Raw genomic sequence first — 12973 nt, forward strand, 5'->3', positions numbered from 1 at the left:
AATATATATATATATATATATATATATATATATATTACACACACATACACATATTCAGCTTTGAAAATGAATGTGCAAGACAGTAGAGTTTAAGTGTGTAGTCAGCAAACAGCGTAGCTGATCCCTAGTTTTTGTCCTCAGTAGTGGTAAAATGAGTTTGTCAGAAACATTTATTACATACACAAAACTCTGTGTGTGTCAGTATACAAGTTTTCATTTATAATGAACAGAACTGGTTGATTAGTATAACTTGCTAATCAATTACATTTAACTACTCGGTTATTCTTACAGCATGGCTAAAACAGAAAGCTTGTACTATTACATATTGGGTTTTGATATTTGCATTGGGCAGAGCACATATAGCTCTTTGTGTAGTTTTGTGTTTAACAATAAACGTAAGGGCAATGTTTTAATTACTTTTTTATTGGAACAATCAGAAACCCTAATTTTGATTACTTACATGAATCTTACAGTAACTGATTAAGCTGAACAAACTTGAATTAATTATAAATAATAATGAAAACCAATATTTCTATTAAAGGTTAGTTGAAGTAATCAGAAATATTTGGAAACTAATTTCAGTTAATTGATTATTTTTGTGACTATCATCTGTTGAGTCATAACTTTGGTTACTGAATAGTTGGAATAATTAAAACACTAGATTATTTTCATGATATTAATCAATTTAATCATAATTTCAATTAATCGATGCATATATATATATATATCGAGATTCTAACGCAGCTCTAACATTGAACAATGGTATTTTTTAACAGTTAACAATTTTTGTAAAATAAACATGACCACACCATTGGTTTATTCTTTGTGACTTACAGTTGTCATGTAAAGGTACATGTTACCCTTTTGGCCTGCATTCACATCTTTTGGATGTGGCCTTGCAATAATTAGCAAATTTACAGTCAAAAGCATCCAGGTATTGATGCAACCTCATGACACTTATGGCCAGGTTCATGGTCAGCCTGCATTTTATGTTCCATTTCCAGTGGAATGGTGCTTTTTTTTGTGAGTAGTGTAGCAGAAAATTATGAGCAAAAAAATTATTGAATTTCTAAAACTGTAAAAAAAAAAACACCTTTTTTTTTTTGACACGTAGCTAAAGGTGGATTTTCATTTCAAGGTAATTGTACAGTCTATTCAGTATAACCCATGGTAATTTCATTCTGTAAATAGTAAAACTGAAGATAAAACTTGTAAGGCTTAATTTAATTGCCTACTGTGAGGTTAGGGTTATGTATAATTGCAACTTTAAAAATTATTTTGTTCATCAACTTTAATTTTTAAGTTATTGTCATTATATTAAGAAGTTTTTGAACAAAATATTTACAGACATTTCTCTAAACCAGAAATACATGGAGTGTGATTATGAAAAGTAATTAATGTCTTTCCCTACATTTAAGTTCTTGTTCCACTCATGAGACCATCTCATGGTTTTAAGGGTTAACTTGTTAGTTCACCTTCAGAACTAACCGTCACACTAATTTTGATATGATTATAACTGATTTAACTATGGTTTTGTTAATTTGTCATTAAAAGTAAAATTATTTAACATTGTTAGACATCTTATGTTACTGAAACTTTTTAAGAGATCTGATAAAAATAAATAAAAGTTACTTTATATTATTGCAAGATTTAAAGACTCAATTTAACACGTTTTTGTCGATTGAATGTTATCATGTATAAAAAGATTTATTGTTTAGTGTCACGTATAAATCTTATTAGTCTGGATTCAAAATCGTATTTATTTTTTGTTCTTTAGGTGCTTTTAAATACTGGTAACTCTTATCAGACAGTAACTATTGTACCATCTGATACAAACCCTGGAGAAGTCAGCTACGTTCTGATAGTATCACAACCAGATGAAAACAAAGATGATCAAAAAGGGTTAAACATGGATATGTCCGTGTATGATTTCAATGAAGTAGGAGAGAAGTATGGAGAGGTAGTAAAAGAAGAAGCCTCTCCGGATGGAAGTAAGATGCGTACAATCAGAATCTCACCAAAGAAAAGCCAAACAGTCACTCAGGCACATATGTGTAATTATTGTAATTACACTAGTCCAAAACGATACCTTTTGTCTCGACACATGAAGTCTCACTCTGAGGAGAGACCTCACAAATGCAGTGTGTGTGAATGTGGCTTTAAAACTTTAGCCTCTCTTCAAAACCATGTAAATACCCACACTGGTACAAGGCCACATCACTGCAAAGAATGCGACTCTTGCTTTACAACTTCAGGAGAGCTGGTTCGTCACGTTCGTTATCGTCACACTCATGAAAAGCCTCACCGCTGTACGGAGTGTGATTATGCTAGTGTAGAATTGAGTAAACTCAAAAGGCACATGAGGTGCCACACTGGTGAGCGTCCATATCAGTGTCCCCACTGCACATATGCCAGTCCTGACACTTACAAACTTAAGCGCCATTTAAGAATTCATACGGGAGAAAAGCCATACGAATGCGAAGTATGTCACGCCCGATTTACTCAGTCAAACAGTTTGAAAGCTCACAGAATGATCCATTCAGGAAACAAACCTATGTACCAATGTGAGTTTTGTCCCACCACGTGCGGCCGAAAAACAGACTTGCGGATCCACGTTCAAAAGCTACACACTAGTGATAAACCATTAAAGTGTAAGCGATGTGGCAAGTCATTCCCAGATAGGTATTCGCTAAAAGTAAGCTATTTTTTTTATTTGTAAATATACGTTCCTTTGCTTTAAACTCATAATTTGCCTCTTATTTAAAAACCTTTCTTGTTATGTTTGATTGCAGTTTTTGTCTTTTTTTTATATATGTGTCTGTTATTTCAAGGCTAGAAGCATTACATTTAGATTTCACTAACATGACTACAAAGCTGTAAAGTCCAAAAAAATTGCCTTTAAAAGTGTCTTAGAATGTTGAATTTAACTTCAACTGCTACTTAATCTTGGTGTAATTTCATTAGCTTAGATTTTCTTCCATAGAGTAGACCTAGTTTGTTTTATAATTTAGAGCTAGACATAGTAAATCAAGAAATGTCCAAGGTACACAAATCCTCTAATTAATTCAGTGTTATTCTACATCTTTAGAACATATTATTGTATTTCTTTTAACAAACATAAACTTTTGCCTTCAGTATGTAAATATTTCTACTTGCAACAAACCTTTTTGAGTTTAAGAATTCATTAAATGATAGCATAAATATTACTTACCAAGTCAAACACTAAACACTTTCTTTGTGTACACAGTTAAACTGAATTCTTCCTTCTTAAGGGAATATTGAATGCATTTCATATGATAGATGACAAATTATATTTTAATATGACAAAAACAGAAGATAGTTTTTTTTGCGATCACCTTGTTCACTTGACCAAGTTATAGAATGTCTCTAACCATTCATTATGTGCAGTGTTGTTATGTATGATTCACAAAACACAGATTTATTGCTAGTACTTCAGTAGAAACATCTAGAAAGTTCAATATGAATGACAACAGTTAGTGTTTGTATTTTTATTACTTGTGTATTTAGAACAGCAAGTTCTGGGTGATACTGTAACTTTCAATATGAATAACAACAGTTAGTGTTTGTATTATTATTACTTGTGTATTTAGAACAGCAAGTTCTGGGTGATACTTTAACTTCCTATGCCTAATTATTCAAAGTAGTATTGTTTTATCACACTGATATTATTTGTTTTGTTATTCATGGACAACAGCATAATTTTTTTATAAGAAAAGAAACATTAAATGGTTATGTTCAGTGCTTACAGATGTGTATAATTCTGTGCAAGCTCAGTCATTTTGATCGATCTTGTAAACACTATATAACCATGAAATTACAAATACAAAACTCTGAATTAACCAAGTGTATCTTTATGAACTTTACATTAGAAATCTGGCTTAAACAGAAAATTGGAATTTTACTACATTTTCATGCCAAGTTCATTAACATATATTGATAATAAAGTTGTTTAATTACACTTTGAATTTAACTCTGTAAAAGGTTTATAGAGGGTTAACCTATATGTTTCCCACAGATTCATGTGAAGACTCACGAGGGAGAGAAGTGTTTTAAATGTGATCTGTGCTCCTATGCCTCTATTTCACAACGTCACCTAGAATCCCATATGTTAATCCATACTGACCAGAAGCCATTCCATTGTGATGAGTGTGACCAGTCTTTTAGACAGAAGCAGTTGTTAAAGAGACACAAGAATTTGTACCATGACCCGAACTACATCCCTCCTGTTCCTCGAGAGAAAACACATGAATGTGCTGAATGTGGAAAGGCCTTCAGACACAAAGTAAGCTTTCTAAAACCTGTAACTGTATAAAAGTACATGAGTTGACTTTTTAATGCAACTGGTGTTTTTGGATTTCCTGCTTTCTTCTTGGTTTTCTGTTTAGGATGTTATTTCATTAAAACATATGCTACTATAATATATCATCTCATCACTACTATGTGTTTCATCTCCCAGCTGTTCTGAAGGGCCCTGGTATTGGTAAGATGTCTTTGTTGGTACAGGATATAGCAGATACAGTGTGTTTCACGTTACTCAGAAGTTCTTATAAAATACATGTGCTTAGATTCATTCTATGGTCCTGCCTTTTACTACATTATTTAGTGTAGTAACTTTGTATCATATCATAAACTAAGAGTAGGAAATAAAATGAGGTTTAGATACATTCATCAAAGAGGTCTGTTTAATACTACAGCATTACAAATGAAGAATGCTCAACCTATATAGTAATTAATTTGTTAGAATGAATCTAAGCACATGCATTTTATAAGAACTTCTGAGTAACTAAAACAGAGTGTACAGTAATGTGAAACACACTGTATCTGCTATATCCTGTACCAACAAAGACATCTTCCCTAGAATGAATCTAAGCACATGTATTTTATAAGAACTTCTGAGTAACTAAAACAGAGTGTACAGTAATGTGAAACACACTGTATCTGCTATATCCTGTACCAACAAAGACATCTTAAACTAATCAGACTACTACTTCTGCCTTTCACTATATTATTTAGTGTAGTAACTTTGTGTCGTTTCATTAATATAGTAGAAGGCAGGAGTAATAGTCTGATTAGTTTATAAAATGACACAAAGTTACTACACTAAATATAGTAAAAGGCAGGAGTAGTATTCTGATTAGTTTATGAAATGACACAAAGTTACTACATTAAATAATATAGTGAAAGGCAGAAGTAGTAGTATGATTAGTTTATGAAACGACACAAAGTTACTACACTAAATAATATATTAAAAGACAGGAGTAATAGTTTGAGTCTAATTTGTTACAATACTTATGTTACAAAAGGCCATGATTCTCATGTTGTTAAAACATTATACTTGTTATATGTTTATTATTCATTATTACTTTGAGAAGAGGGTATTGTTATCGTGTGTGTGGCATGTCAGTATCATGAATACTCGTGGTAACTGTTTCCAGGGCAATCTAATTCGACACTTAGCGATACATGACCCAGATGCAACAGAAGCTGAGAAAGCAGAAGCTATGTTGATTGGACAACAAAATGAGCTGAGCGAGGATTATGATGGAGAAGAAAGCTACTCGGAAAGTGAGGAAAGTCTAATGAAGCCAGTCCCAATTGATGTTGAAGGAACAATTCAAGAAGGACAACAGGAAGGACAGCAGGTTTGTTGATCTAAATATATTCCTGAAAGATTTCAGAATGGAATGTCTACTGTTTGAAAACACACAAGAAAACACCTTTCCTAGCATTCCAAAGTAAACACTGTAAAGATTGATATATTCAAGCTGCTAAACTGAAATATGATACAACTATTTATTTATGATTCAGGTTTAACAATTTATGAAATGAATTTGTTATAACATGAGGAAAATCATTAGTATAATCTGAAAAATTTACATCTGATAATGAAACAATATTTACTGCCACGTTAGGCAGGTGAGTCACCAGGTTTACAGGTTGATTTAATGAAACAATATTTACTGCCATGTTAGACAGGTGAGTCACCAGAGTTACAGGTTAATTTAATGAAACAATATTTACTGCCATGTTAGGCAGGTGAATCGCCAGATTTACAGGTTAATTTAATGAAACAATATTTACTGCCACGTTAGGCAGGTGAGTCACCAGAGTTACAGGTTAATTTAATGAAACAATATTTACTGCCATGTTAGGCAGGTGAATCACTAGATTTACAGGTTTATTCAGTAACTCTTATTCTTGTCTCCAAATCTGCCTGATAGTTCAGTGCAAAGAGTGTTGCATAAAATCACAAGTGCTAATAGTTTTTTTTCTGCACTGCCTAATTCAATAATAGAAATCATGGTCTTATTGGTCAGAAATATCACTCATTTTAACAATTACATCAAACTAATTCAAAATTCTTATGTTGAGATTTATATGTTATTGTAGTTTCAACTACTTTTTTTTTCATAGTTTATTACTGAACACAAAGATATTTAAAAGAAGTGGAATGTGATTCCATTCCTATACTCTACCTAGCTCAGTGGTTCTAAAACATTCGTTTTGTGGGCTACTTGAATTTTTTTTGGGGGGTGGTGGTGGTGGCGATTTCAGTGAAACACATTTAACAAAACAGTGCAAGTGCATAAAAAATCACTATAATATTAATATGAAACACAAACTTGCCTTTCTACATTTTATTGTAAAGGGTGCACTTCTTTTGTGAGCAATTTTGTAATGCCCCCCAGTGGCACAGCGGTATGTCTGTGGACTTATAATGCTAGAATCTGGGTTTCTATACCCATGGTGAGCAGAACACAGATAGCCCATTGTGTAACTTTGTACTTAACTACAAACAAACAAAGTTTTGTGATGTTAGGTGTAACGTCCATCAGCTTTAGCCTCGGGTCAGGTTCAACATTCATCCTGGTTCTATATTTGGACTTCAGGGCCACAAGTGATTAAAATCCTGTCTCACACAGATATGTAATAGTAAATGACATCAGAAAATGAACCGGTTTGAATCTAAAACTCAAGTAGTAAATTTCTTTTAAACTGGACCTAATGTTTCCTCACAAAAATTCTCCAACAATTCCTCTTTCATTGAGAAACCAGCAGGCAGTTCAATATTTTATAAAACACCCAAATATATAACACTTTCTCTCTTAAACTCAAAAGTTATATAGCATATAGTTTAGTATTTTCTGCTTAATTTATGCATATTCTCCCTGCTTATATAGCTGAATTTTTTAGGTCTCCAGTGTCAGATTTGTTTTGGTATCTACAAAATCATCATTTCTGTAATTAAGAAACCTTTCCACAGATCACATCAAGGGAGTTCATGGACCAGTTACAGTTTTGGGACTACTGCTTGTGCTCTTTTTTTTTCAAATTTTATATTTGTTACTCTCATCACTATGAAGTTTGCTTGTGTTCCTCCTAATAAGGTTTCCCAAACCATCAACAATAAAAGGAAAAAATTTTAAATTTTCTTGTGATATTAAATTTACCACCAATCGTTTTCTATGAAATACTCCAGAAAATACAACTTCATAAACCTAACTTCTATTTGAACTTTTTATTCATGTAGTTAAAACTTGTTAATTTAGGATGTAGAACTACATGTACTCTCATTTGATCCATGCTAGTTCTTAGGTTCAAATCTAATGTTTTTGATTTAATAGTACCAAAACAATAAATTCCATCTAATCTACCTATTCGTAACAACCATAAAATCAAAGAAAAAAACAGAACAATAACATAGTTTTGATTTCATTAAAGGCCTTGAAAATATTATTTTATGGTTATATCACTAAGGACTTAATGACTGTTGATTTCTCTATTCAATACAGTTTTGTTCGATCTTTGTGTGCCTGTATGGTATACTGCTAAATTACAAACATCCCAGAAGGATGACCAATAATCAAACACTTGCAATGTTTATTGGATTGGCTCTGAACCATATACTGTAGTAAATGTTTTCACCGATTCAAAGTTTGATCTGTAGGATACATAAGCCACATCATGTTCTCGGAGCAGGGGTCAAGTCTGTGCATGTGCTTTGTTTCTATCGAGAGTATCGTATTATGGTGTCACCATAAACAGTCCAGTGATACAAGTGGTGATTTTTTGCTCTATTTTCAGTGGTTTTCTACTTCAGTCATTAACGGTAAAATAAACACAGAAAATAAATGTCAAATGTTTAGCAGTTCAAACTCTGAAGAGAAATACTTTGTAACCAATAATACAGAAAAAAAGGGCACAGCTAATCCACCCCCTGAGACCTCCTGTTGACAACATTCCATGTCATTGTAATGTACAACTCATGAATACCTGTGTTCTGCATACACCAAAGAAAATTAGGGGGGGGGCATAAAATTCAGAAATTTAGTACGGTCAATATGGAATCCAACTTTGCATGGCTTTTTTTTTATATTAAGGGCACCTTGCTATAGAGGGCATTTGGACACAATCGGAAGGGTGAAATGTCAAGGTTCTACTGTACCTTGTCATGCTGGTATACTAAGTGGTCCTGGCTATAAGTACATTTCAGTTTTGTAGATTCACTGTACATTGTCATGCTATAGCCAGGACCACTTAGTATACCAAGTACATGTCAGTTTTGTAGATTAACTGTACATTCTCATGCTGGTATACTAAGTGGTCCTGGCTATAAGTACATTTTAGTTTCGTATATTAACTGTACATTCTCATGCTGGTATACTTAAGTGGTCCTGGCTATAAGTACATTTTAGTTTCGTATATTAACTGTACATTCTCATGCTGGTATACTAAGTGGTCCTGGCTATAAGTACATTTCAGTTTTGTACATTACTTTTGTAAGTTAATATTACTGGCAGCTCAATTTAAAAATGCTGAACATCAACAGTACAATTAATTAGATTTATTAATGTAGAAGTACTGTACACTATGGGAGATAATAAAAAAATATGAAGTACATTTATTCATTAATTGTAGAGTTAGTTTTAATGTGTTTTTTGATTACAATTTTTTTTTAATGTTATTAAATCATAGTAAAGAGTAAGCCAATGAGTTTGTTTTCAGCACATTTATAAAAGTAAGCTTAGAGTTCTTATTACTTCCTTGGAACCGAATGGACAAAAATATTCTCCTGGTTTTTGTAAATTTTTAGGAAATCTAAATTATGTTACAATTTTTAATTATTGTTCACTAAATGACTGTTCATTCTCTACCTGTTTAGTAACCTGTGCTTGCTAATGGTATGGAAACAATTAATGTCTTGTGCTGGTTTTTATTTTCAAAGATATGTATTGCAGACCAGTTTGGGTAAATTTTGTTTTCTTGATATTCAAACGTCTGTGCTTAAAAAGAGATACAAGATTTTCAGAGTGATCCAGTGCTATGCATTAGTAGTGAAAGTAGACCAGAAGGTGGGAAAAACACAAATAAATATTGATGTTGTATTGTAAAAGTAGAAACAAAAATCTGGTTGTAGACAGTATTAGAGAAATTCCATGTTTTCTAGGTGGTGGTGTTTGAAGTGATTCAACTGCCTGGTGGCGTTGATGGAACTTCTGATAACTCGGAACAAACACTTACTGAACTCCAGCATGGTTCACTTTCAATACCAAACAACCAAAGAAATTCCCAGGAGAATGTCACCATTCTCCAGCATGTTCAGAACCAAGAAGCCCAAGGCAATGAGCTTATGAATAATGATGGTGCATCTCTAGCTCAAGTTCCCAGAGAGTCTGCAACAGTTACAGGTAATCTGTTTCCTATGAGACTGATGTTACAGTACTTTAAATTTACTAGTGCTTTGATTAGTAAAGATAAACTTAGTAGCAGATAATGATAAAACAACGTATCAGTTTTAAAATTGAAAGAAATGTACAATTTGTATTTTATTTTTTTATATTTTCTGTTAGAACTTATTGAAGAACAAGCTCATTCCATTATGACCTTGCCTCCTCCTGCCCCTACACCTCGTCGTCGTGGTCGTCCTAGAAAGTATCCACTTCCTGCAGAAAGTCAGCCAACCCAGTCACCCTTTGCTGCCACTGCAACTCCTGAACCTGTTCAAGGTAGTAGACAGAGTTTTTGCTTATTATAAGCTTTCTTGATGTTTTATATTTGTGCTTATATAAACCAATTAATACCAAGTGACACGGACAAGATTCTTCTAAACTTAAAACTGTACAACTTTATAACAAACCTTATGTCAAGTTTCCAACTAATTTTGTTTTCTGTGCTGAGAAAATGTAATAACTAACAGTAAATATCCAGTGCTATCAAACTTGGTAAGCAGAGCCTAGTCATGGTTAATACATCTGAGAAAATGTATGTATGTTCGGTTTAAAAAAAAGTAATAAAGAAGGTAGATATAAGGACAATAACTTTGCAACAATATAATGTATTTTTTAAGGATAAATTAAAAATAATAGATTTCTAAGTTAGGTTTAACAATCACAAAAATAACATAGAAACACTTTATATAAATATACAATAACAACTGGACTCTACGAATTGTAGAAAGTTTTGATAAACCCCAAAAATACTTCTATGATAATTTGCAAAAAAGAATAACCCTTACAGTAACCTTTTATGTAATTAAAATATAGTTTATATTGTAAAGATCACATTGCTCTGTTTATATATAATGTAGTGCTGACTACAGATCTGTGGACATTATTTTTTTATCTTATATCTCAGTGTTTCAGAGAGACTGTGCAACAAACTGATTATATATTATTTCACGGTGTGATCTTTGTTATTTTTATACGTGTCATTTGTTTTGATTATGACATCAAACAGTTTAGATGTACAATATATCATTCAATAAACAAGGTAAGCTTCTGAAAAGAAAACAGTAAGGATTTCTGTAAAGACCACTGTTAAAAGATCAGCAGAGGGTAAAAAAAACAGTAAGCAAAACTAAGAGATTTTAAGTTCAACTTGGTGTGATTGTCATGCGTTGATTTAATCCTTTCGAGATGGATCATGGGTGACAGTCCACATCATCTCGTTTGTTGACTCATTGAAAATTTTAGTGAACTAGTATTTCATGAATTTATGTCAGTTAGTTTGGTATCAAACTGTAGATTATAATTAAAATTTTAGTATTATATATACTCAATTTCTTAATTTAAAAGTAAATATTAAATAAACACGGTTAAACATAGATTTTTGTGTTTCACATGGTATGTTGAATGCAGCACTGGTTTATATTAGATGTTTGTGAAATCAAAATACTATGTCTATATTTTCTTACAAATTAGAAACTCTAATTACTGATATTTACAAGCTAGAACATATTAAAATATAAAGTTTTTTTTTAAGAAACATTTGATAACTATCTGGACATTATAAAGATTTCATATGTGAAATTTTAAAATTTTCTGATACACAAAAGTATTTCTAATCTTAAAATGAAAATGACTTTGCATGATAGATAGGCAAGATGTGAAAAGAAAAAAATTGCTTTAGAAACCTTAAGTCTTAATAAAATGAAAAATAGATATTTTGTGTATGAAAGCATTGTAATATTTACTGATAATCTGCCAAATTTCGTTAACATTTGCATACTAATTTAAAAGTTATAGCACGAAAACTATAACAGGTACAAAATGGTTACGAGGTCGGTCCGAAGCACAGAGCCTGTGCTGAAAGAGTTTTAAAGTTAGAAACAAACTAATATGTTTTATAACTGAATAGTATCATTTTTTGTAGTGTAAGTGCAAGTTCTGGTAAATAAAGGTACCGTTCTTTATTTTGTTTATTTTTCCTATACTGATCTTTTAGAAATTTCTATACAAGAGTCCTTATTGTTTTCTTTTTTTTCAAAAACCTACATAGTGTATTAAACAATGTATTATTTTTCAAATTAATTGATATTACAACGCTTTATGTAACTGAAACATTGAAACCTAAAATGAACAATTTTGAGTAAAAAATCATATTTAGTTTTAACTATGTTTACTGACTACATCTTAAGTGTTACAATACAATTTCTTGCTGTTTGCCATCTGAGTCAACCACATAAGTATTAAAAGGTTTAACTCGTGTTTTCTGCTGTAAAATAATTTTTTCAAATGTGATGTAAGAAAATCAAGGAAAGCTACAAATATAGGTTGTTTATACAAGTGATGTCACTCCAGGCCGAACTAGTTGACATTTGTACTTAAATAAAGAAATTTTTGGTCCTATATAGCAGACAAGCTGTAGTAAACATACCAAGAATAGTGAGGTTGGCTTAAATTCACAGCTTGTTTTATAAGAAGCTTCCTTTATTTCATAGTTGTCTAGCATGAATACATGAATAACTTGATAAAATATTTGAAGTTGTTGACAAAAAGTTCAAAGAATGTTTTGTATAGTTATTTCGTTTACAGTATGAATCAGATATTTACAGTGAAATAATAGCCATGATTTATAGTAGTTACATTTTCACAGCAAGGGGAGATGGCCAAGAGAACAAAAAAAACCAGGAGGTAGCTGTTACCAGAAGGAGAAAAACAGAAGAATATGTCGAACAGACAGAAGCAAAAAGGGGGAGAATCCAGTATGAAGAAGGTAATTTGGTATTGTAATTATTATGTACCTTTGTTTTCATGGAGTTTATCCATTAGCAACACAAAACTTTAATCGGTATTAGTATAATAGTAATAAAAAAAATATTTTAACGTGCAACATACAGTTCAAAATTGTTATAAAAATTGTTGTTTTGAACGATCTGGTTTCCAATAAATAATTAACGATTCCATACCTGACAATTAGTTTCCATCCATGTTAATTGTCTATCTTTTTCTTCAAGCAAGAGATGCTACCTAGCATTCAGAAGATGCATAAAAGAATTTTGTAAGTTCTAAATTTAAGCTTTCAAATTCAACAGTAAATCCATGCTAACTAGTCTTGTTAGAACCTTGATTAATAAGGTGTGTTATAAACTAAACTCGTGGCCAGTCATCTTGAAAAGTTTAGGGGGGGTCATATAGAATGATTAAAAATAGCAGTTGGGTCTAAAGAATGA

At 31.9% G+C, this 12973-nt stretch overlaps 1 protein-coding gene across 3 annotated transcripts in view; it reads left to right on the forward strand.

The window, feature by feature from the left end:
• The window catches only part of LOC106471632 (zinc finger protein 37-like), a 39730-nt gene that overhangs the window by 20609 nt on the left and 6148 nt on the right, over nt 1-12973 (forward strand). For all 3 annotated transcript variants that reach the window (XM_013932244.2, XM_013932245.2, XM_022400250.1), the window contains exons 5-10: nt 1778-2695; nt 4037-4303; nt 5457-5663; nt 9470-9710; nt 9873-10028; nt 12397-12516. In XM_013932244.2, coding sequence (XP_013787698.1) covers nt 1778-2695; nt 4037-4303; nt 5457-5663; nt 9470-9710; nt 9873-10028; nt 12397-12516 — 1909 coding nt within the window. The remainder of the gene's footprint in view (nt 1-1777; nt 2696-4036; nt 4304-5456; nt 5664-9469; nt 9711-9872; nt 10029-12396; nt 12517-12973) is intronic.

Source organism: Limulus polyphemus, unplaced genomic scaffold, assembly GCF_000517525.1.
Source record: "Limulus polyphemus unplaced genomic scaffold, Limulus_polyphemus-2.1.2 Scaffold4746, whole genome shotgun sequence".
Taxonomy (NCBI): domain Eukaryota; kingdom Metazoa; phylum Arthropoda; class Merostomata; order Xiphosura; family Limulidae; genus Limulus; species Limulus polyphemus.